Here is a 24,066-nt window from a genome sequence, read left to right as displayed (position 1 = left end):
CCCTGAACTCTCTGTCAGCCCCTTCCTACCCAAGGTCTTACCTCAAAGCGCTGGGAGCTGACTTTCTTCCCCTTCTTCATCCATGTGATGCGTGGCTTGGGCTCCCCTGTGGCTTGGCACACAAAGGAAGCCACTCCTCCCGACAGCCCAGTCTGGTCCTCAGGGACTTTAATGAAGACAGGTTTGCCTGGAGAGATGGAAACACCAAGTCACCATGACACAGTCACCACCGACATCACCAACACTCCGCAGGTGGCAGTCATGGGGGGGGGGGTTGTGTGTGTGTGTGTGTGGCAAGATCTATAAAGAAAATATGAATAGTGACACCTAACCCTTACACAGTGCTTACTATGTGCCAGGCACTACTCAAAAGAACTGCAGTATATGAGGTGGGTGCTATAATCACATCCGCTTATAGAGAAGAAAATCAAGGCACAGAGAGGTTAAGGGATTTGTCTAACATGACACAGCTGGTTAGTGGCAGAGCTGAGATTTGAACCCAAGAGTCCTGTGTCTGGAGTCCATGCTTTAACCACTATACTACTCGCTGTCTCCCATCCCCCATCAGTTCCAAGCAAGAGGACAAAGGCATGCTGAGTGCTGCCTGGAAGAGCCCCAGCACCTCTCAGACTGGTCCCTCCCCCACTGCTCTCCATCGGGGGATGGTACCTCCATCTACCCCAAGGCTCAAGCCAGAAACCGTGATTCCTCCTCTCTCAGCCCCCACATACCAGCAGTCCTGAAAGGCCTAGACATTCCACCTCTTTAAGTGTCTCTGGACGTCTTCCCAGGTGAATGCTTTCCTGTAAATCTGCCCCGCCCCCACCCCCACTGACTTGGCTATTGCCTTCTGATAGCCTGTACATCTCCCAGTGGCGTGTCCACTGGGAGGTAGGGGAGGGGAAGGAAGAAGGGGGCTCAGACACTGTACTGTCATGCCCATATCACCTTGGTACACACACCAGGGCTGACCTGGAGCACCTGTCCCTATGAATCCCACCCCCTGGCGGGGGGTCACAAGACCAGAGAAACCTGCTTTTCATTAAGATGTAGCAACGCCTCGTTAATCCTGACAGAGGATCCATTTCCTATTAATCAGGCCAATGAACAGCTCCAGAAAGGCTAATACCGTGAGAAATGACCTTTCAGACCACCTGCTCAGTACCAATGAGCCCAGGCCTGACCTGATCTCTGGCACAGAAACACGTGTGTGCAGTGATGACCATCCCTCGCTAAGCACCCACTCCGCACCAGGTACTTTATCTCATTTAGTCCTTCCTCGTTGTTATCCCCAGTTTATAGGCCCAGAAAGGTGAAGTCACTTGCCCAAGGTCACACAGACAACGAGTGGCATTTCCGAGGCTTGAATTCAAGCCTGACTCCCAAACACCTGGTACAGAATAGTGGGGCTTTATGAAGAGCAGGGTCAGTGGTGTGCTGGGGGAAACCGGACCAAAGAAGGTGGAAGGGTGAGCAGGGATGGTGAGAAAGTGGAGAGAAGAGTGCAGTGACCATTTAAAGGAGACTGGTTGTGATGAGAAGCCACAGAAAGGATGGCACCTACAGGGGGTAAGGGGTCCAGGGAGGCTTACATCTTGGTTTCTTTCTTGATTTCCTAAGACGTGAAAGACAATGTTTAAATGCTGCTGGGAAGGAGGAAGCAGACAGGGAAAGCGTGCCGACCCAGGATCCAGTGGACAGCGATGGGCGCAGTCCCGCAGAAGGGGAGGGTCCGGGGACCAGCGGGGTCAGCAGTTACAGAGTAAGAGGGCTTAGCCTTGCATCGAGCAGGAAGGGAACCACTTTATCCAGCACCCAGGGGCCCGGCAGGCTCTGCAAGTTTTATGTAATTTTTATGCAAGTCACTCATCATCTCTGAGCCTCTGTTTTCTCATCTGCAAAATGGTGCCAGGGCCCACGGGTCTGTGTGGACAGAATGTGATGAGGTCTGTCGAGGGTGTGCACAGACATGACGGTTGGTGGGTCCTGCGTGGGAGGCAGCTGCTGCTCTCACTTGAAGTCTTAAAACAATGATGTGGGGGCACCTGTGTGGTTCAGTCAGTCAGGCGTCTGACTCTTGGTTTTGGCTCAGGTCATGATCTCACAGGTTCGTGACTCGAGCCTCATGTTGAGCTCTACGCTCAGCGCAGCACTTGCTTGGGACTCTCTGTCCCCCTCTCTCTCTGCCCCTCCCCTGCTTGCTCACGCGCGCTCTCTCTCTCTCTTAAAAATAAATACTTTATAAAGAAAACAAAACAAAATGACGTGGGTAGTAGTATCATCTTCATTTTAAGAGATGAGGAAATGGAGGCTCGGAAGGTTAAGTAACAAGTCACACAGTGATGGGGGGGGTGGAGCTAGGGTTTGATTGGTGTTTCCAATCCTAAGCTCTTCCTGCAGCACTGAAGGTTCCCTGGAGGAGGGAAACTCAGGCCTCCCCACCTGACTGCTTGCGGAGTACTTAGAGGGGGTGAGAGCAGCTGGGCCCGAAGAGCCAGGGGCAGCCTTGGTGGGGAAACACATACCCTTGGTGAGGGTCAGAGTGGCATGGGAATAACGTAGAGGGCCTAGAAGCTACAATTTGCTCCCCATTTCCTCCGACTGCGCCCTGAAAGAGGCTCCAGACTCTCCCAGTCTGCCGCTGTCCGCAGAGCCTGTCCCTGTTTGCCGGTCCTTTCAGACGGGCCTCCTTGGTCCTCTCGGACAGGACTCTGCCCACTCAGGCTCCACTGGGTGTGCACCTCCCCGACACCCGAGGACCTGCCGACAGCAGCTCCACGATCTCCTTCTGCACTGCCACTACCTTAGTCCAGATGCCACCTTCTCTTGACTGAAGATTCGGCCCGCCCAGCAAGCTGCGTCCCTGCCTCCAGTCTAGTGTCTATTCAGCAGCCCGAGTGAACTGCCCCTCTCCTCTGACCAAAACCCTGCAGAGGCCTCCCACTGCTATCAAAACAAAACTTCAACTCCTTTCAGGGTGGACAGAGCCTCGCCAGGTCTGACCCCAGCCACTCCCCACCCGCCCCCCACCCCAGCCCTGGCTTCCCAGCCCCTGGAGGAGTGACGTTCCCTGTGGCCTCAGGACCCTTGAAGTAGCTGTTCCTGCTGCCACAAACCTTTCAGACATCCTCTTCACCCACGAACTCCTATTCACCTTCCTGATCTCAACTTAAACATCATTTCCTCAGAAAACCTTCCTTGGTCTCCCTGTCGCCGTCCGCTGCTCCATTAGCTCAGTTCCTGGCTTTAAGCTCTCTCGTAACTCTCCCCGCCTCTCTCACAGCACTGCTCACAGTTTGTTACATAGCACGTGTGTGAGGTTATTACTTTTTCTACATTTGGGGGGCGGGGAGTATCTGGTTCACAGCCGCTTCCTCACCCTGCTTTGCTTCCTGCCCCGTCCCAGTTGCCCGACCCAGTTCCTGGCACACGGGGGTGTAGAACAAGTGAAGGGGTGACCTGACGAGGGAAGGCATGCCTGCGGAGGATGGAGACCGCAGCCCCTCACACGCCAGGGGGAAGCCCGCTCCACCAGGGAGAGGAGCCCAGGGTAGAAACCCTCCTGGACTCCTGCCTCAACGTGTCCGCAGCAGAAAGCAGAGGCTGGAACCTGCTGAACCGGAATGGCCGGAGAGCGCCTGGGGGCGGGGCCTCCCCACCAAACAAAGAACCAGAAGCTGGGGAGGCGAGCCAGGTCTGGGTCGAGAGAGAGAGAGAGAGAGAGAGAGAGAGAGAGAGAGAGAGAGAGAGAGAGAAAGAGAGAGAGAGAAAGAGAGAGAGAGAAAGAGAGAGAGAGAAAGAGAGAGAAAGAGAGAGAAAGAGAGAGAGAGAGAGAGAGAGAGAGAGAGAATGGCGAGGAGGGAAAAGGCCTAAGCAGTGCGGAGGCTGGATGGTGCCCAAGTCCTGGGGCCACTGAGGAGGCAGAACCCTGGAAGGCTGGAGAGAGGCCAGTGCCCCGCCCAGCCCACCCACCCGCCTGACTGGCAGAGCCTCCTGAGCTCCCCCCCACCCCCCACCAGTGCTAGCGGGCAGGGCAGGCCCCTCCCCTTACTCAGGCCTCACCCTCCGCTTCCTGAACCCACCCCCACTCCCACCCAGGGGCCCCTCACCCAGCATGTCAGCCAAACCCCACTACCCCAGCTCGTTGGTGTCCCACAGCCCTGCCAAGCCCCTGCCCCTTTTGTTCACCAGGCCCACCTTTGGGGAGCACAAATCTGACCAGGTCTCTTCCCAGCTACAAACCCTGGGCTGATTTCGGTCTCCCTACTCCCCTTCCCACACTTGCTCCTGCTAACCTCTCTCCAGGTTCACCTTTCCTGACTCTTTCAAAAGAGAGCACCTATCATGGGCCAAACAGTGTGCTGGGGCACCGCTTGGCTCTGGTGGGCTGGCTACCCCCTACCCAGACCTGCCCTGACAGGCCAGGCCAGTGGGTACCTGCTTGCCTTTGTGTGTGCCCTGCCCTCTCGTGCACCCCACGCCCAAGCCTGTGGGAGCCTGCCCTGCATCCAGCAGCCCTCTGGGTTTCCCATTCCAGCACTAGTAACAGCTACACTGACTGATTACGTCCCCAGACATGCTGTCAAAATCAAGCCACTAGACCACTCTTGCCAGGTGCTGACTCAGGTGCTGCCTGGTGTTTAGTGGGGGTCTGAAGAACTTCACAGACCACGTGCCGGGAGGGGCTTTCTGCCCCCACCAGAATGTGGTTCCAGCGCTCCTCTGGACCTTCCCCCCTTCTTCACTGCACGGAGGTTGTGGGCCACACAGCAATTTGGGCAGCAGGTCCCAGAGGTAAGCCCTGGGACACTCTCCATTCAAGCAGGCCACTGACCCCATGTACAATGGGAATGAGTGGCCAAATAAAGGAAACGAGTGGGCTAGCTTAGACAGAGGGTGGGCATACTTCTGGGGCAGAGGGTGTTCAGCCAGCCAAGCTGGGCCACCCTGGAGGCTCCTCCACAGGGAGAGACGGACTGCTATTTTGTGCCTTCCCTGCAGAGCACATACACACACGTCCACACACGTGTACACGGAAGCAGAGAGCAGACACGTGGCCATGAGGGAGTGAGGGACAGCGAGGCAGGGGAGGGAGCTCCTGGAGAGGTGGATTTCCCAGGCCCTGAACCGCCTAATGAGCTGGGGACTCATTAACTCTGGCTCCTATGACCGTTCTTGGTGCCCTCCAGAGGGGAGCCTGCTCAGAGACAACCCTGGGCTCCCAGGGGACACGCAGGGAGCCCCCAGGTCATGGCCCCAGATGCAGGGACCACATACTTGGTGCCAGGTGCCTCGAACATGTGACCTCAGTTAACCTTTCCAGGTAGGAATGACTACCCTTATTGTGCAATAGGAAAACAGGCCCAGAGAGAGAAAGCAACCTGCCAGAAGTGCCACGGAGGGCAGAGTCTAGGCAGGCCACCAGGTCCTATCTAGCCGGTGGCCCTGCCTCCCCATAAGGCTGGCAGGGCAGGGGTATGACATGACAGACACACCCTCAGCTACTCAGGCCCCTGCCCTGACCCCATCTACCCCTCCAGCATCGGGCATCCTACTCCAGGCTCCTATGATTCCAAGTCACTAGGCTGTAACCAGGTCCTTGCTCAAACCTGATCACCTGTGCTGCATCCCTGCCTCTGTCCTATGCTATCCGGGAACAAAAGGGAGATGGTTTTCACTGTATCTCTTTCATGAGCTCCATGGAGAAGCCCAAGGGCCATCCCTATCCCCCCCGCCCCATCTTATCCCATTGTGCAACACCCACCATCAGCAAATATCCAGTCACTGTTCAGGGTTCCCTTCTTCCAGGAAGCCTCCCAACGCCCTTCCCAAGTGCTTAGATCACTACCTCTGTGCCAGTGCTGCCCCCCAACAGCACACACCGTAGTAACCCCCCACTGCGTGTTCCAGAGGCAGGCCTGGGTGGCCACCTAGTACCTGACTTGCACGTTAGAGAAGGAGAAACCTCTTCCTGCTTGGGACCACCTCTAGCCCCCTACAAGCCTTCCCCTTGAGAAACCACAAAGACCTGGGCTGGAGGAGCTGCCCGCACCCCGCGTGCCTGGGTCTCCATCGGAGCTGAGTCGGCATTAACGCTGGGGCCTCTGGGCTAACTCTTGGCAGCTGCTTCTCCACCCCCCTTCCCTCCGCTCCCCTCAGAGGCCAGGGCTCCCATTCATTTGTCTCGTTAAGAGGCCTATAGAAACACATTTGTCCGCTCCGCGCTTCACTGCTCCGGTCGTCAATTCTCTGGGGCGCCTGCCCTACCTTTTGCAGTAGCTCTGTCCACGTTTGCTCAGTCACCCCTGGCTAGAAGTCTCCTAAGCCCAGCCTAAGCCTGGTCACGGTGGGAGGGGTACAGATCCAAAAGCGTATGTAGCATGAAGCAGGTCTATAGGACAGACCCTGCTTCACAGGGCCAAGTCACAGTCCCCAACCCAGGCTCCCCTCCCATGGCTCTCTGTCTGGGAGCAGAGTCCCACTCACCCTATTTCAGCATCTCCAGCTGGTTCCTACTTTCAAGACCCTGGTCCTTGGGTTCTGGTTCTTAAGGACCAGCATGGAGGTTCTGGCACCCTGTTCTAAAAATTGTTTCGCTCTGTCCCCCAAGTAGCACATGACCCAGACTCCTGGAGGAAGTGATGGTTCCAAGTGTGTGGGAACTGGTCAGGTGGGAGGACAAGGAAGAGTGTTCCAAGCAGAGGGATCAGAAGGAACAGAGGCCCGGGGAACATATGAGTGACAGAAGTCAGCATGGCGGGAGCCTGGGGCGGGCGGCAGAGTGAAGGATGAGGTTGGCAGAGGCCAGAAAATGCAAAGCCTTGAGAAGCGTCGATACCCCTAGGCTTGATCCTGAAGGCAACAGGGGAGGAGAGTGAGGGATTTTAAACTGAGCGGTGACACAGTCAGGCTTTCATTTTGCAACCTGACTCTTAGACTCCAGAAGGGAGAATGGATTATGAGGGAATGGAGGCAGGGAAGACATCAGGAGGCAGTTGCGTGCAAAAGCCCAAAAAAGAGCTGAGCGTGGCTTGGGTGAAGGCAGTGGAGAGGAAGGTGGATGCATTCCAGAGATGTTTAGAAGGGAGAAACAACAGAAGTTGGTGATGGATTAGATGTGCGGAACGAGACAGGGAGGAGGCCCTGGGCTCTGACTTGGGTGGCGGGGTGGGTGGTAATGCCATTCGCCAGGGGAGAGAACACAGAAGGAGGAACAGGTTTGGGGGGAATGAGGGTACATGTCAGGGCATGTTTGGTCTGAAGCAGGAGGGGAAGGCAGTTATTCTCCCAGGATGTGTTCTCTGAAAGTCCAGCTGGGCGGTCCTCCCTCTGCCCTCAAACTCCTGTCTGAAGGCCATGAGAGTGTCCGGGGTGAGGTCGGAGAGCAAGGACAGTATTTCAGTGTCTAAGGGCTACTGACCACACCTGACTGTTGACAAGCCTTTGCCTCCCCTGCCAACGTCAGAGTCACACCCAGTGACTTCTACCCCAACCTGCCCCTGCAGGCTCAAGCTCTCCAGCAGCCCCAGCTAGGCCTGGAGATCACCCCCTGCCCCCAAACCCAGCCCTGCTTCTGCTTGCCCAGCCCTCCCTTGGCCTGCACCTCAAAGCTCCCACTCCCCCTCAGCCCCTGCCCCCAAGAGGAATGCCCTCCCCTTCCCCTGGCCCTACCAGCCCCATCAGGGCCCAGCCTCTGAGGACAAAGGGCGGGGCGCCCTAGTCCCACCCCTCTCCAGGATCTGGTCCTGAATAATTAATGAGCCATTAGGAGAAAGGGTCTGGGAGGGGCAAGGATAGAGATCTGTGCCCAGATACTTGGAGAGGGGAGTGAGGGAAGCCCTATGGCTTGCTGACCCCCAGGCTGATCCCGGGGTTGGCCCCTGGCCACCTCTGGGCTCCGGACAGGCTGGGAACAGCCCCTTTCCCCAGGGACCTTGGCTCCGACCTCACCCCTCCCTGTCAGTGTGCAGATTGGCTAAATCTGCCCTGTGCTCCGCCTCCCACCAGTAACCAAGCAGTGGTAACCATGGTGACGGGGCGGGCTGCGGCCAGTCTTGTAGTGCCAGGCAGGGGGAAGGGCGGCAGGAAAGGAAGGAAAGTTCAGAGTTGGATTTGGGCAGGGGACAATCCCACTTCCGCCAACGCGCGCACGCGCGCGTGCACGCACACACACGCACACACACACACACACACACACACACACACACACACACACACACACAGGTCCACTGGAGCCCAGCATCCTGCTGGCCAGGTGCCATCTTCCCCGGATTCCCAACGCTGAGGGGCTGGTGGAAGGGGGATGCCCTTTTGCCTTGAAGGTGGTGGGGAAGGGGAAGGAGGGACTCAGTGTCCCCACATATGAATCCCAAGGGTCTAGCCCAGGGGAAGGGCTGTGGTGGCTCCAGCTTCTGATCTCTCCCTGGACCTGTGGACACATGTGGCATCCCATTCACACAACCATATAGATTCCTTGTGAGCCACCCCCCTATTCCCACTCAACTCTGACATGGCTCACACTGTGTCTTTTGCACAGATCTGCAGTGGCAGGCACAGTACACGCCTGAGCATGTCACCCAATGACCACATGAATCTTGGACATGGCTCACTCCCATCCCATAAAACAGGGGCATACTTAGACATGCCCCACTCCACAGTGCCTTAAGGGACATGCAGGCATTTCACAGGATGCTCCCAGGAAGCATGAGGCTGGAGTACTTCTTGGGAGGGGGGGTTATCTAACTGAGAGGGTGATGTCTTTCTAGGACAGTACGAGGTCTGGGGAGGTATCTAACTATCTTGCCTCTTGTAGTACCTGGTTGTGCCCCTCACCCTAGAATCTTGCTAGGAGGAATGCCACCTTTTAACCTGGGAGATCCCGCACCATGAGGGGTCAGACTTACTGTCACCATGGGCACCTGCCACCAAACCAAGCATCACGAGTGCAGGCACAAGGGGTACCATCGTCTTCCCTGGGGCTGGCTCTGGGGCCATCCAGGGCTCTAGCACCACGGCCAGCCACAGCCCAGGACAATCAACCTGTGATAGAGAGAAGGGAAGAGTCAGTTAGCTGGTTTCCAACAATGTCCCTACTGCCCACCTAATGCCACCTCCTCATCCCTACTCACCACCCAGACCCTGCTCTTCCTCACGGACCATCCAGAGTCTAGTTCAACAGACACCCCCACCCCCACCTTGGACTATGCAACGACCACCCAGACCCACAGAGCCCTGGCTCCTCACTGACTCCCCCTGCCCTTCCTCAGTGACCCCAAAGGTAATCCAAAAGTCACACTGTAGGGAGAGAGTACAAGAGGCCTTCAGGTCATTCTCTAAACCTGAGTAGGAGGGCAGGGGGCCACTGAGGCCAGAGGATGTATAGGGATGTTCTGTCCCAGACCGTGAGTTTCCAACTTGCCTCCATAAGGGGACAGGAAGAGGGAAACAGGATTGGACAGACACAGAGACACACAGGTGGAGACAGACAAAGAGAGAGCAGTGAGAAGGTAGCAGACCCATGTAGGCTAGTCCCTGGGGCACCCCATTGTCTCTTCTCTCCCCAGCAGGGAGGGAGGAGGCAGTAGGCCAGACCCCGCATGCTGAGCACGGGCCCCAGAGCACAGACTTGTTAGCAGCAGACAGGATCCACGTATCAGAGGCTCGAAGCCAAAGCCACAACCCGTCCAGGCTCGCCAGGACGCGCTCTTGACAAGTTGTAGATGCCCTGCCTGACCACCCTTGTCCTACCCAATTCCCATGGCACCTTCCCACTCCAAAAGGAAACCATAGGGAAGTCCTATTGGCCAGGAATGGGGGGGGGGTGGTGGCTGGACCCTCAGATTCCACCCACATCACCCTTGCTCCAGTGGCCCATTACAGATCAAATTTCAGGGAGCTGCTTGCTGAGAACTGCCTTCCAGGCTGAGACAGGCACCTGTGCACAGGGAAGACCGTGTTTGGGATTGGCTCAATGCCTCCAGGCCTTTACTCATAAGGCTCCTCAGCCAGGTGTGCCCTCCCCACTCTAACAGACACCTGTATGAAGCCTTCAGCATGGCCACACCATACGCTACAGATACACTGCTATCACTCCACAGGCCCAATGATGAGCTCTCTCCTATGCCCCCCCCCAACCCAGGGGGTTTCAGGGGATCCCCAACAGTGTCCACTAGCACTGCTCACACCTTACTCTGAGCAGGTGGCTGGTGCCGTGAGAAGCCCCCCAGTAATGCTCTGAAAACACAACAGGACATAGAGGGGCAAGTGAGTGACAATGAATGCAGGGACTCTGGTGAGAGTCTTGATCAGATCCAGGTACTAGCTGACCCACAATGGTAACAGAATTTGCAAGGAAGGACAAGCCTGGTGAATGTGAAGGGGCATCTTTGGGCAGGGCTCAAAGATGGCTCTGCTCCTTTCTGGAACTTGAACCCTAGTCTCAACTGGGACAGTCAGAGGTCCTAAGATCAGAGGGCGGTAGGTGAGCAAGGTGCAAAGAGAAAACAGGAAGGACTGTGAAGTGGGGCGGGGGCTGACCGCAAACGGCAAAGGGAGGGAGATGTCCTTTGTCCCAAGATCTTGCTAAAAGTCTCAGATAGGAGCTGAGAAGTAAAAGCAAGAGAGCTGAAGGGGGCGTGATGGGCACCCAGCCCCATTCACACCATACCTGGGGTTCCCACTCAGTGATCACAGAGCTCAGGTGGCTGAGGCTAGGAGAGAGGGAGTCCCTACCATGATGCCCCGTACGGCCAGTCTGGGATGCAGGTCCCATATCACTAAGGCCCTGTCTGAACTTGATCACCACAGCGCTGAGATGCAGCCATGAAACCTACAATAGAATTCAAGTTCTCGGCAGCCATTAGGCGGCCAGCTATCTGGACAGACTGCTACAGGGGCATGGCCTCCTGTCACAATCATCCTGTAGCCTGTGGTACAGATACCATGGGTTTGCAGCTCAGTGGTGCGTTGCACCAAAAAGACGGGGCCTAGTCCAGGTATCATAGGGTGCAACAATACCACATTTACAGAGGTTTCATTCCCAGGTGCAAATATTCTGGGTGTGCACCCCCCCCCCCACCAGTGCAGACACCACAGGGGTACAACCCTCAGGAACACACAGCACGGGGAACAGATCTCCCTGGTAAAAACTAAAGGGGATAAAGCTACAAAGAAGAGATGTCATGGAGGTACAGGTGTGCAGCACAATCAGAATGGGCTGTAGTTTTCCGGTGTGATTATCACAAAAGTACATCCCTGTATTGGCCTTGGTATAGTAATCACAGCACTGTAACTCCTAGGTGGAGAGGTCATGGAGGTGTAGCTGTCTGGTCCAGACATCACATGAGTGTAGACACAGGGTACAGACATCCTGGGGATGCAACTCCCTAACAGCCTTTATAAGGATATCACTTCCCAATACATTATTGTACAGGTGTACCACTCCCCTACCCGGCATAGACATCATAGGGTATCAGTCCCCAGGACTGATATTAAAGGGGTGTGAGTTCCCAGTACAGCCATCACAGGGGCACAATGCCAGAACAGTGTCATGTGGTACAGTCTAGGATGAGATTCCGGCCATGGGTGTCAGAGAATTTGAGCCTCTGGTAACCCCACCCCCAGGGTGACACTTATTTGGGGATTCCAAGGACCTCCCACGTATCTGAGTCTGGGATACTCAGCTCACTGTTCAGATACTGAAAGCAGGACAAAGGTTAGAGAAATTGAAAACAAAGACATCCCCTCCCCAAAGAGCTTCTCCTAGGGGTCCATGGACACAGGGACGTGGCTATACCCAGAGGCGGGGGACACGGGACACACAAACATGGACACATTCTTAGGGAACTACTCTGGCAACCACACAGCTGTCCAAGGCAAGGCCTCTCCGTCACCAGCTCCTGGCAAGAGCAAACTGCTACCTACCCCAAACACTGGAAACAGAGCCTGCTCCCTCATCTGAGTCCTGGGTCCCTGGGCCTGACCTCAGTCTAGTCCTTGGCCCTGCCCCCACCCCCAGAATGCTCAGGGTCATCTATGGGCAGAAAGTGGGAAAGGAGCAGTGAGGCAGGACTGATGCTAACGTCGCTGGGGTTGCCGAGAATTCAGTGCAAGTGTGAAGAGCTAGGCGTCCACTTCCCCCAGCATGGCTGGGTGAGTCGGGGATGAGAACAAGGCCTGAGCCCTTGACATTAACTAAGGCTTGTCTCTGAAGTGCACTGTGGGCCACTGGTTCTCCCACACTGATGTACTTGGGCAGGAAAACAACTCCATACTGTATGACATTACAGAATATAATTGGATATGATTTTTCTACATTCAGAATGGTTTTAATATATCCTTTTTCCTTGCTACATCAGTGCAAAGCTGCCAAATGCCCTTTCTTGGGAAGAACTGTCCGTTATTTCTCATATTCTGTTTTGGTGTTAAAAGGTCCTTTCTTGTATGCAATATGGGTGTTAGCAGATAGTGGTATTTTCCCATAATATCCTTACTTTGCAAAATAAAAAATTGCCATTCCCATGTCTGGCCCCCAAGTACTTTTGGAAAGTGTACTAGTTTGTGAAATCGAAGAGCCTGGGAATCACTGCTTGGAGGAAAAAGGAATGAGCAGGCACCACACCAAGCCACAAGATTCAAATAAGAACGTCATGGAAACGCATATAACACAGAGGCCATGTCACCTCTCCGTAGCCTGACCTAAGCACCCCTGCAACCTCAATGGGTGCCCCCAACTCCTGAGAGACCATGTTACGCCAGAGATGGGGGGGCGGGAGGGGCTCCCTGGCTAGAGAACAGCTGGGATCATTCATTCGGAGTCCTCTTCATGAATATGCAAACACAGATTGATTTGTTTCCCATGGGCACGTGTTATTATTCAAAAATATTAATTAGTCTCCAAATACCACCTGTTCCTACAGCTCCCCCACCCCCAGACCAGGACCCTGGCTCCCAGGAGGCTGGGGCCCCAAAATGACATCAACAGGAGAAAGGATATTCAGGGCCCCCAGAGGGGTCAGCCAAGAGGAGAGACCAGTGCTTGGGCGAGAGGAGCCTGAGGGCAGGGAGAGCCAGGAGCCGTTCATGTTCAAAGCTGCAGGCGGCTAACCCAGCCCTTTTGTCATGTCCTGGACAGTTCACCGCGTGGCACTGCAGCAGCGGCCGCGGAGGCGGAAACAGGCCTTGTTACACTTGGGAAGGAAAACCAACGTGTTTCCAACTCTCACCAAACCGACCGCGGGATTATGACGGGAATAAATCAGTCTCAGCCTCGACCCCGGCCCCAGGGAATGAGGCAGCCAGCAGCAGGCAGCTTCGCTCAGCCAGCCAGTTGGCCAGAGTCTGTGAGCACTGCCTGGCACAGCCCGCCCACTCTCTTACAGCCAGGCCCCCTGCCCTCTCAACAGCGCTCAGCTTCTTGGGCCCCTGGGGAATGGAGGGAGGAACTCAGGAAGAGCGTCCCAGAGTCTCTCCGGGTGGCACAACGTCCAGCAGAGGCTTAGCTCGGGGCAGAAGACCAAGGGGACCAGCAAAGGCACCTGCCTCCAGCTATCGCCCCTAACCTACCAGTCCTCCAATTTCCTTCCTGCAGCAGTGGAACCTCCCTCGGGTTAACGCTCTCCAAAACCTGTAGACACACCTCTGCATTTGCTGTTCTCTCTCCTGGGAGGAATGCCCTTCTCTTGCCCCCAGCCACCTACTCACCCCTAAGAACTCAGCTCAAGCGACCCTCCCCAGTTTAGTGAAGACAGCAAGAGGTGGTGTAGACCAGTGGTTCTCAATCCAGGGTGATTCTGCATTCCCCTCCCCTCACCTCCATGGGATATCAGGCAATGTCTGGGGACATTTTTTACTGTCAAGACTGCAGGTGTCGGGGGGCAGGTGCTACTGGCATTTAGTGGGAAGATACAAGGAATGCTGCTAGATATCTTACAGTAATAGGCCAGGCCCCCGCAACAAAGGATTGTCTGGTCCAAAACATCAATAGTATCGAGACTGAAAAACCCTGATGTAGACAGCAAGATCCCTTGCTGATATAGGCCAGGGCCTGCCCCAGAACCAGGTCTCCTATCAGCACCTTGGGCCCTGTACCTAAAGAGGCCTCAGCCTGGCTTAACTCTTGTACCAGCTGTGCCAGGGCCTCAGGATCTTAGGGCATCTTCTCCCCCTCAAAGTCAGCCCTGCCTCCAGAAGCCAGGCAGGCCTTACAGCACATCTCCTGCACCCCTTCACACATGCCATTAGCAAGCGGCCTCCCTAGAAGACAGAGAGCTCCACTTTCAGGCACCTCTTCCTGCTGAGGATGGGCTCCCAGGTAGGCCATACCCAGCTTCTGAGCATGGATAGGTGAAGGGATGCATGGTACCTCCACCTCCACCTCCCCGTCTGCCCGGGGACCCAGCCTCCGCCACACGCTGTATATTGCCCCAGTGCCCATCTCGCCATGCACAGGGCCTGGCCCGTAGCAGTACCCAGCACATGCTCAGTTCCTTTTCCTACCTAGCCCAGACCCATCTCTCGTAACCCTCTTCATCAGCTGACCGTGCAGAACTATTCAGTGGGTCCTCCCGGGCCCTGAGCCAAGGGGCAGCCACGGGCTATGCCTTCCAACAGCTTACAGAAGACGGTCCAACTAGAACTCATTCTCCCCAGCACCGCCCCTCTTCAGGTCCCCATCTTGGTGACAAGCACTACCAGCGACGTGGTCACCCAAGCCAGCCAGTCCTCCTCAAATTCTCTCTTTTCTTCACCCCATTCACCCAACTGGTCAGTAAGTTTGAATCTGCACTGCCTCCACTCCGACCTCCACGTGTCAGTAAGACCTCAGGAGCGCATACCTCTTTAGGGGGCTTCCGCCCTCAGATTTCTCCCAGTTCACCCTGCACACAAAGCAATGCCCCAGGCAAGCTTATAAAAACGCAAGGTGATCGTGGCCCTCAAGCACATTTTGCTGCTTGATTCCATAGCAGACACACAGATAATGTTTCAGGACTGAACGGATGGGCAAATGGAGAGATGTTGCTTCTCTGCTTAGGAACCTTCGGTGTCGGGGCGCCTGGGTGGCTCAGTTGGTTAAGCATCTGACTTCAGCTCAGGTCACGATCTTATGGTTCATGAGTTCGAGCCCCACATCGGGCCCTGTGCTGACAGCTCAGAGCCTGAAGCCTGCTTTGGATTCTGTCTCCCGCTCTCTGCCCCTCCCCCGCTCATGCTCTCTGTCTCTCTCTCCAAAATAAATACACATTAAAAAAAGAAAAAAAAAGAACCTTCAGTGTCTCCATATGACCCTCAGGAAAAAGTCTAGAGTCTTAGCCAACATCCATGGCTCCCCGTGCTCTGTCTCCCAACTTCCCTCTCTCCCAACCCAACCCACCTGCTCTATGCGGTGGCAGAAAGACGAGAGGAGAAGTGGACCTGAAAAAGATAAGGAGGTGCTCCAGATCCTGGAGGTACCTTGCTCTTTCTACCACAACCTACAGTTGATGGGAACAGACTTCCCTACAGAAACATGATGACTGAAAAAGCAGACAGTTCCTAGTGGAAGTCCCAGAATGTCACCCAGAAGCCTATTTCACACCTACAGCAGCTGACGAGCTGTATGTATATCACTCCCCACCCACCTCCATCAACCATTCTGGCCAGAAACCCAGGCACCATCCTGGACACCTCCCCTCCTTTCTCATGCCCCACATTCAGTCCTGCACCATGTCCTGTCTCCTCCACGTCCCGAAACAGCACTCACATCCCTTCTCTCCACGTCCATCACCACCTCCCTTCACCGTCGCTCAGCCATATGCACACTGGACCATGTCACGCCCCGAGTGGCAACACTTCCATGGCTCGCCACCAGTCTCCATCACAATCTGAGGTGCTCAGCCTGGCCCACAGGACCCCTCTGTGCCCTGGCCCCCGCCACCTCTTGGGGCACACCCACCAGGTCTCTGCTTGCTCACACCAGTCACTCTTGGACAACCAGCACTGAGGGCAGGGCACCAGGGTCTCCGCTCCTTCCTAGAGAGAGAGGAAAGGATGAGAAAACACCAAGAATTTCATCACAGCATAGTATACACTGACACAGAAAGACATGCAGAATTTGCTGTTTATGGAACAACAACAACAACAACAAAGCAGGCGTCAAAACTTTGTGCAGAACAATCCCCATTTAGTAAAAATGCCCATCTCTTCACTCAGTTACTCTTTTCAGTACTCCCGAGCATCTACTAGTGTGCTGGGCTTTCTTCGGGGAACCCAGCATACAGCAAACAACACAAACTGAGACCCCCCACCTCAGTGGTAACACTTGTGTCTGAACCCTCGAGGCACCCCTCCAGCTACCCCTCCAGCAGAGCCCAGGCCCCGCCCACCTCTGCACCTGCCAGCCAACCACAAGAACTTCCCCCTCTGATCCTCAAATGTGCGCTCTCTAGCCTGCCAGTGCCTGCAACATGTTGCCCACACTCTGTGCCAAGTACCCCTTAGACATCAGAGCCAATGGCACTTTCTCAGGAAGGCCTTCCATGATGTCCCAGACTACACGCCTGGACCTTGCCTAGGAGCAGTGACCACAAATGTGAGGAATTATTTTTTTATACAATTGTTGCAGGGTCACGGAGTCATGACCACGAGCCTGGTGTGTGCCTGGCCCCAATTCCATATCCCCAGCGCTCAGCAGAGAGCAGGCACACAGTAGGTGCTTCATTAGGACACGAGGAACGAGTGCATGGATGCATGAATGAGTTTATAGCAAACACCCCAGCTTCGGAGAACCACACCAGCATACATTATGGCCTTCAAAGAAACTTCCGAAGCAATATTTATTTTTGACTTACTGCTTCTCTGTAATTTTTTTAAATGAAGGTGTGCCCCTGGATGCCTCCTCTGCTGGCACATACACGGCCATGCGGCCCATTTCTTCCCTCTAGAACGATGACTGAGCCCCCACCAGGGTGGGCACCCTCCTGAGTGGGGTGGGGGCTGAACACACACCACCTCACCACAGCTCAGCTACCTGGCACCACTGGGGCCCACTCGACACAGGACACACGTCACAGTGGGTTTCTCTTCGGCCTCACATGCACAGTGATGACCCCGACACACAGCAATTCTCCCGAGGCTCCTCCCAAAATGGACACTCAGGGATGGGGGTCAGGGAGCGCCCTCACCAACTCTGAGCCAGCCTCCCGCACCTGGGAATTGTCCTCACTTGAGATTGACCACCTTTGGCAACATGGGGGGTGTCCTTGGAAGGCCCATCATATCTGACCAAGACAGGCCCCACCAACCCAGTACTGTCTCATGCTGACCCTGCAGCACACCCTCTCTGGCCTCCATTGCCCCCTACCCATGTCAGTACCAGCAGCTCCGGCCCTCAGGAGGGCTGCCCGCCTCCCTGCCCTAGTCCACTGAGTTTCCACAATGTTCCCTGTGGCCGCTGCTCCCAACACACAGGCTGCTGGGCGAGTCCGGGCAGAAAAACCAGCTTCCATGTCCCAAACTCCAAGGCCGGTTTGTCTGGGGACGCCTGCCTTGTGGTACCAAATGTGAGGCTACTGGCTCCACCGTTGCTCAGGGACCGTGGGACAGAGGGACAGAGTCTGAGGCAGAGAATGGGGAGGGTCCCCTAAGCCAGCTGGCTCTAGTGCCATGCCCGAGGCCATGCCAGGATGGACCTACACTGAGCAGGAGTCACACCTGAGAAGAGATGTGTGTCCAAAATGGCCTGGAGGTGGGTCAGAGAACAAAGAAAACAGGCAGAGACAAAACTCCGCACGTGGAAAGACCTTCAAGTACACGGAACAGCACCAGGGCAGGATTCTGGAACAGCCAGGATAGCACCTGGTACCACACCAGTCCAAGATCAAACCGGACTCAAAACAACCTAGACAGGCAATCAGAATTGACCAGCAGCAGCTCCCAGAACCACTCCAGACTCACCCTGGGACACACCTAGATCACGACCACCAGACACGCCCAGAAAGCCAACTAGAAAGCTACTCAGTGAGGACCTGACTGGTACCGAGCCCAAGTCTGCAATCGCTGGAAAGGCCTCAGAAGTGGTGAGGCTGGCAGCAACGACCAGGATCAGGTAAGAGGCCTTGGCACCAACACAGGGCTGGCCCCCAGGAGGCCTCTCGGTCACCTGCCACACCTGGAACCCAGCCTGGCAGCAGGACCAGGAGCAAGCTGAAATCAGAGGAGCACAGGCACTGGGGGCCCTCCAGAGCAGCTCCCCGGCAGGCCCTAGGACTACCAGGAACAGTCCCCGGAAGCGGCAGCTAGAACAACGCCAAGGATCTCGGCTCAGGTCATGATCTCACTGTCGTGGGACAGAGCCGTCGTCGGGCTCTGCGCTGATGGTGTGCAGCCTGCTTGGGATTCTCTCTCTCCCTCTCTCTGGCCCTCCCCCACTCGTGCACGCGCTTTCTCTCTCTCAAAATAAATAAATTAACTTAAAAAAAAAACTTTAAAACAATGCTGAGGAGCAAAAACTGCTGTTCTCAGATCTGGAGGTTGGGGACACAAAGAGACCGGTGCATCTGGACCTCAGACGCAGAACCTCATTAGACACCCAGGGCCCAGGTGGGGTGGTGGAAATGGAGAACTGAGCGTGCTGAGGCCTCTGGTCTTCTCATACCAGCCCACCAGAAGGTCAAATACACCTGAGCCATACACACAATCCCAGAGATGATGACAAGGGCAGAAGGCTAGGGGCCAGGCACTCTCCTTGCTGAGCTCCCCCAACCTGCAAACCTCAGCTCAGAACTGCAGTTACTTTAGGCGAGCAGGTGCCCTAACCTTAACAAGGTATTGTCTTACTTATTTTTAAAATTATTTCTGTTTTATTTTATTTTCAAGGTTTATTTATTTTTGAGATAAGGAGAAAAAGAGGGTGCAGGCGGGGTGAGGAAGGCGCAGAGAGAGGGGGAGACAGAGGATCCACAGCAGGCTCCATGATGACAGCAGAGAGCCCGATGCAGGGCTCGAACCCAAGAGCTGTGAGATCATGACCTGATCATGACCGAAGTCAGATGCTTAACCAACTGAGCCACCCAGGCGCCCCTATTTATTTTTTTAAAGTTTATTTATTTTGAAAAAGAGAGCATGAGCGTGAGTGGGGGAGAGGCAGAGAGAAGGAAAGAGAGAATCCCAAGCAGGCTCCTCACTGATAGAGGGGCTTGAACTCATGAACTGTGAGATCATGAGCTGAGCCAAAACCAAGAGACAGACACCTAACCGCTTAACCGACTGAGCCACCCAGGCTCCCCTTACAAGGTATTGTTTTAAAGGCCACCCCCCACCCCCAATTCTGATGGGGGTGGGTTTGCACCCACTATTAACGACTGCTGATACCATCGAGACACCATTGCTTACTAGATGCCAGGCCCTGTTCTAAGCACTTCTTGCATATTCGACCTTAATCCTCATAACAACACACGGCATGGAATTGTCTTAGGCCCGCTTGACAAAGGAGAAAACGGACTCAGAGATGTTAAGCAACTCGCTCAAGGTCACACTGCTACTAACAGAGTGGCACCCCAACAGTTAGGAACCAGAACCCACACAACCCACTGAGATTGTGGGCTCCTGATGAGCACAGCTCAGCACGCTCTCAGAGAACTCTCCGTCCTTCCTCTGGCCCAGCTTTCTCTCCCAAACTCCAGATCCTCACACCCAGCCCCCTCCTGGATGTCTCCCCTGCCCCCACTGGACCTCAAATGCCCCAAGCATCTCAAAGACAAGGCGCCCAACCATGAGCTTGTTATCTGCCCCCCCAATCTCCCTCTCCTCCCCAAGTTCCCAGCTCAGTGAACCTGCAGGGCCTTCAGTAAAGGCCTCACCCAGTCGCTCCCAGGAACCCGGACCCCTTCCTCTTCCTCTTCCCCACCCCCACATCCAATAAATCATCCTGTCCTGATAAAGGTGCCTTCTGAATCGCTCCATGCTACTCCCCTATCTAAGACACCATCACCTCTCACCTGATTTCCTCCTCAATGGGCATCGTGGGTCCATCCGCTTCCCATAGCCACAGAATCCTCTTCTGGAAACATCTGATCATAGCACATTCCACACCCCCTACCCAAGCTTTAAATCTTTGGCGGCTCCCTTCTCCCTTCTGTGTTCTCAAAGTAAAGTCACAGCTATTTAAAACAGGGCATTAAAGGCCCTCTGATCTGCTGTATCTTGGAATACGTCAAGACCTCTGAGTCTTTACCCACACTATTCTTTTCTGCCCGGAGTGCTCTTTCTTCAGCTGGAAAACTCCTGTTCATTCCTCAAAACTCACTTCAGATAGCCCCTTCTTGGGCTCTTCTGGGACTCACCTCATTTTGACCCTTGAACTCTCCCTTGCCTCATATGGAAGCAGCTCATCCAACCTTGTAACTTCGGCTCAGAATTGTAGCTGCTTTAGATGAGCTGATGCTGGGCTCAACCACAGCAGTTCCTAAGGGATGGGCTCCCTCTTCCAAAAGCTCCTAGTCCCATAGGAAGCAGGGCAGCTTGGCTGAAAGTGCCTAGCCCAGTGTCTGGCACACAGTCGGCAATCAATAAGAGTCTAGTGAATTGCTCTGCATTCCCATGATGCAATCTGTTCCCCCAGGGACCATGAGCTTCTCAAGGGCAGGGCCCTGGCTGCAAGCTTGGCCCAAGCATACAGCAGTGTCAGTCATACGAGAAGGGACTGCCACTGCTGATTATGCACTGCCACACATCTCCCTTAGATTCTCACAACAGCCTTGGGACCAATCAAGGTTGGACGAGATGCCCCATTTCACAGGAGGGGAAAACTGAGACCTGGGAAGGAACAAGCTAGAAAGTGGAGAAACTGTGACATGTCTCAGCCTCTATCAAAGAGCTGTGGGGCCCACTTGAGGGTCCTCAACACTGAACTCCCAGTTAGGGCTGACGGAAGAGCTTACAGACCACAAATTGCCAGGGCCAGCATTTTGCTGCATATCAGTACAATTCCCAAGAAAAGCTCTTCAGTCATCTACTCTTACTGCAGCCATCCCTCTCCAACTGCTCCATCAGCCCCCAAATCAACACCCCCAACACCACCCCCATGCTCACAGTGTGAACAAGGCTGAACAGAGGAAAGGTCAGGAGCTGCAGGGCAAAGAGCAAGAAGGAAGGAATAATATTAAAACAATGCCCTCATTAAAGGAAAGAAAAAAGGGAAGAGGAAGAACAACTGGAAAAGAAAACAAAACTACAGACACATTTCAAATAATAAGGGGGAAACTGAGCCAGCCAAAAAGTGCAAGAAAGTGTGTGCAGGAGAGTGCAAAATTCTGTGGGTGTGCACATACACACGGTTCCTAGGGATGTGCAAAGAGGTGTTGTGAGGGCACAAGCAAACAGAGTGGTGCATGGCCATGCGAGCATGGTAGATTTCTGAGCTCCGGCTGCTGTGCAGGCCCAGGTGTGCAAGTGTGAGGGCAAGAAGGCAAGTGGATGCGCGGGGTGGAGGGGGGGGGGGGTGAGTGTAGGAATGATGGTAGAGGGGTGTGTGTGTGTGTGTGTGTGTGTGTGTGTGTGTGGCCTGTGCCTGAGGCTGCGGATGTTGGGGGCTGTGCTTGGGGAGTTACACCTTCTCCTTCTTGAAGCCTTAGGCTCATTCATATAATCAGTGAAAAACAGGGATTTTCTTGCTCCCTGAAGCAAGAGTTAATAAGGCGCCAAGCATAGAATTTTCTAAGATTTCCTCCCAGAACCCTCTTCTGGATCCCATCAGATCTCTGATGTCTCCCAAAGGATCTCTCAGCTGAGCTCTTCCCTTCCCGGGGGATCTCCCACCATTGAGGATCCCCCGGAAAGACCCTTCTGAATCTTTTTCTAGGCCTACCACCCCAGTGCACTTCCCAGGATTTTATGGCCAGATTCCACACCAGGTCACTCTGGATCCCTGCCCTTGTCTATTCAGGAGCCAAAGTGGAGCCTTCATCACCAACACTCAGCAGTCCAGCTTCCCAGGCTCTGCCTCGCTGCCCCCAGGGGAATCCAGAGAATCCCCTCCTGCTGGAGGGCTCCCAGCTCAGGTACAGGGCTCCCACCCCCAACCTGCTCCAACTTGGGGGGGTGCCCTGCACTGCGGGGGGGTGGATGTTGAAATGGGGAGAAAGGCTAGCCCCTCCCCCACCCTAGGGTGGAAAAACCAGAGAGGCAGCATTCCAGAGAAATGGGGAGGGGGCCTAGCAGAGGGCGCACAGAGATTATGGTCAAGTGGGAGACACCAGGAAAACCAATAAGAGACACGAGAGAGAGACCTGGAGAGAGAGACTCAGAGATGGGGGAGGGAGCACAGCGAGCCCTGGGAAGAAAAAACAGAGACCCAGGAAGAAAGAACAGGGAGACCCGAGGAGAGAGAACAGAGAGATCCGGCACGGGAGGACAGAGAGACCCGGGTAGAAAGAACAGAGAGACCCGGGAGAGAGAACGGCGAGACCCAGGGCGGGAGAACAGAGAGATCCGGGGAGGGAGCCACAGACAGCAGGAGAGACCCCGGGGCTGCGGGGGGTGAGACTGGGAGGCAGTGACACAGGGAGACAGAGATACAGAGACACTGAAGGGCACTGAGACCAAGGCACGGAGGAAAACAGAAAGCAGCTGAGACTGAAACGTGGGCACAGCGATGAGGACCGGGGCACACCAGGACGAGACGGGACGGGACGGGACGCGGGGCGGCGACTGAGTGAACTTTCCGGAGCCGGTCCGAGTGGACACGTCCTCACGGGACAGGTCGCTCCGGGGCCTTCAGGTCGTTGCACCAGGGTGGGGGTGGGCACAGTCCGCCAGGCCTCTCCCCTGCCCACGCCGGCGACCGAGGCTGGCGGGGCGGGGGGGGGGGGTCCAAACTCGCGCCCGGCAAACCCCGGGCCCGCACGTGCGCCAGGGCGGCGAGCGAGACGGGGGCGCGTCGGCTGCGGATCCCCTGCCGGCTGGGAGGGGGCGCCTGTGCGGCGGGGGCGGGGGCGCGGCCTGGACCCGCCCGGGGCTGGGGTAGCGGTGGGTGGCGGTGAGAGGTGGAGGGCCGCCCCCGGAGCGCGGCCGCGCCGGCGGGGGGAGACGAGGCGGAACCGAGAACGGGGAGCACAAATGCAAAGGGAAACTTTGCACTGGGGGCGCGCGGGCTGCGGCTCAGGTGCGGCGCGGAGGGCGGGGAGGAGGGGGGCGGCGAGGGGCGGCGAGGACCTAGCCAGCCGGCGGCGGTGGGGGGGGGCGCGTCTGCCGCGGGGTAAGCGCGGGGAGGAGCCGCCAGGCTCGGGGCGGGGGGGGGGGCGCCCAGCCGAGGCTGCGGGCGCGGCAGGTGGGGGCGCGGCCCGGCCTAAGCGGCGCCTCCAGCCCCGCTCGGAAGACGCGAGGAACGGGGAGAGGGCGGGGGGAGTGGGGAAGGAACGGATGCGAAGGGGACTGTAGGGGGGCCCGGGGGTCACTCACCGCCAATCCAGGGGCCGTCGGTCCGCATGTCCCCCCCCAACACACACAAGCCGCTGGGGCCGCTGATCCCGCTGCTCTTCTGCCGCCGCCGCCACCGCCGGGTCTTACTCCCGCCACCGCCGCCCGAGCCGGAGCCGGAGCCCGAGGTGGAGCAGGAGCAGGAGCCGGAGCCGGAGCCGGAGCCGGAGCCGGAGCCGGAGCCGGAGCCGCCGCCTCTGCCGACGCCGCCGCCACCGCTCCCGCCGCTCCCGCGCCAGCTCCAGCCGCGCGCCCCCGCTCGCGCCCGCGCCCGCGCCCCTGCCCCTGCCGTGCGCGTCCCCGGCGCCGCCCCTCCCCTCGTGCACTCTCGCTCGTAGAGCGGTGGAGCCGCGTAGGCCCAGCGAGGCCACAACCCAACCCTGAGTCTAAACGGACTGGAACTCCAATATTGGACCAGAACCTCAGTTGTGAGCAAGGACAGACCCAAACTCCCATACGAAGTCCGTATCCTACTAGTGCCTCCCAGTCCTTACTATGAACCGGATACTACTCTTGGACCCCATTTTCTTCCTCTGCAAATATGCCCCTGATACTGAGCCCAGACCCGTCTCCAAACTCAATATTGAGTCCAGACTCCTAATTCTGCTCCCACAT

The 24,066-nt window shown here is 56.0% G+C and overlaps 1 protein-coding gene across 6 annotated transcripts in view; it reads right to left on the bottom strand.

Moving 5' to 3' along the window:
* PTPRF (protein tyrosine phosphatase receptor type F) overlaps positions 1–23,571 on the bottom strand; it is an 88,053-nt gene extending 64,482 nt beyond the window's left edge. For 5 of the 6 annotated variants that reach the window (XM_042996871.1, XM_042996865.1, XM_042996869.1 and 2 more), the window contains exons 1-4: positions 23,434–23,571; positions 15,932–16,008; positions 8,904–9,039; positions 42–187 (exon numbers count right to left, since the gene is read on the bottom strand). In XM_042996871.1, coding sequence (XP_042852805.1) covers positions 42–187; positions 8,904–8,994 — 237 coding nt within the window. In that variant the 5' untranslated portion in view covers positions 8,995–9,039; positions 15,932–16,008; positions 23,434–23,571. The remainder of the gene's footprint in view (positions 1–41; positions 188–8,903; positions 9,040–15,931; positions 16,009–23,433) is intronic. The other variant, XM_042996866.1, reaches the window with a different exon arrangement.
* Positions 23,572–24,066: the final 495 nt, after the last annotated feature.

The sequence above is a fragment of the Panthera tigris genome, chromosome C1 (assembly GCF_018350195.1).
Source record: "Panthera tigris isolate Pti1 chromosome C1, P.tigris_Pti1_mat1.1, whole genome shotgun sequence".
NCBI lineage: Eukaryota > Metazoa > Chordata > Mammalia > Carnivora > Felidae > Panthera > Panthera tigris.
The sequence above is the reverse complement of the archived record's forward strand: the minus strand, read 5'-3'. Positions and strand labels throughout refer to the sequence as shown.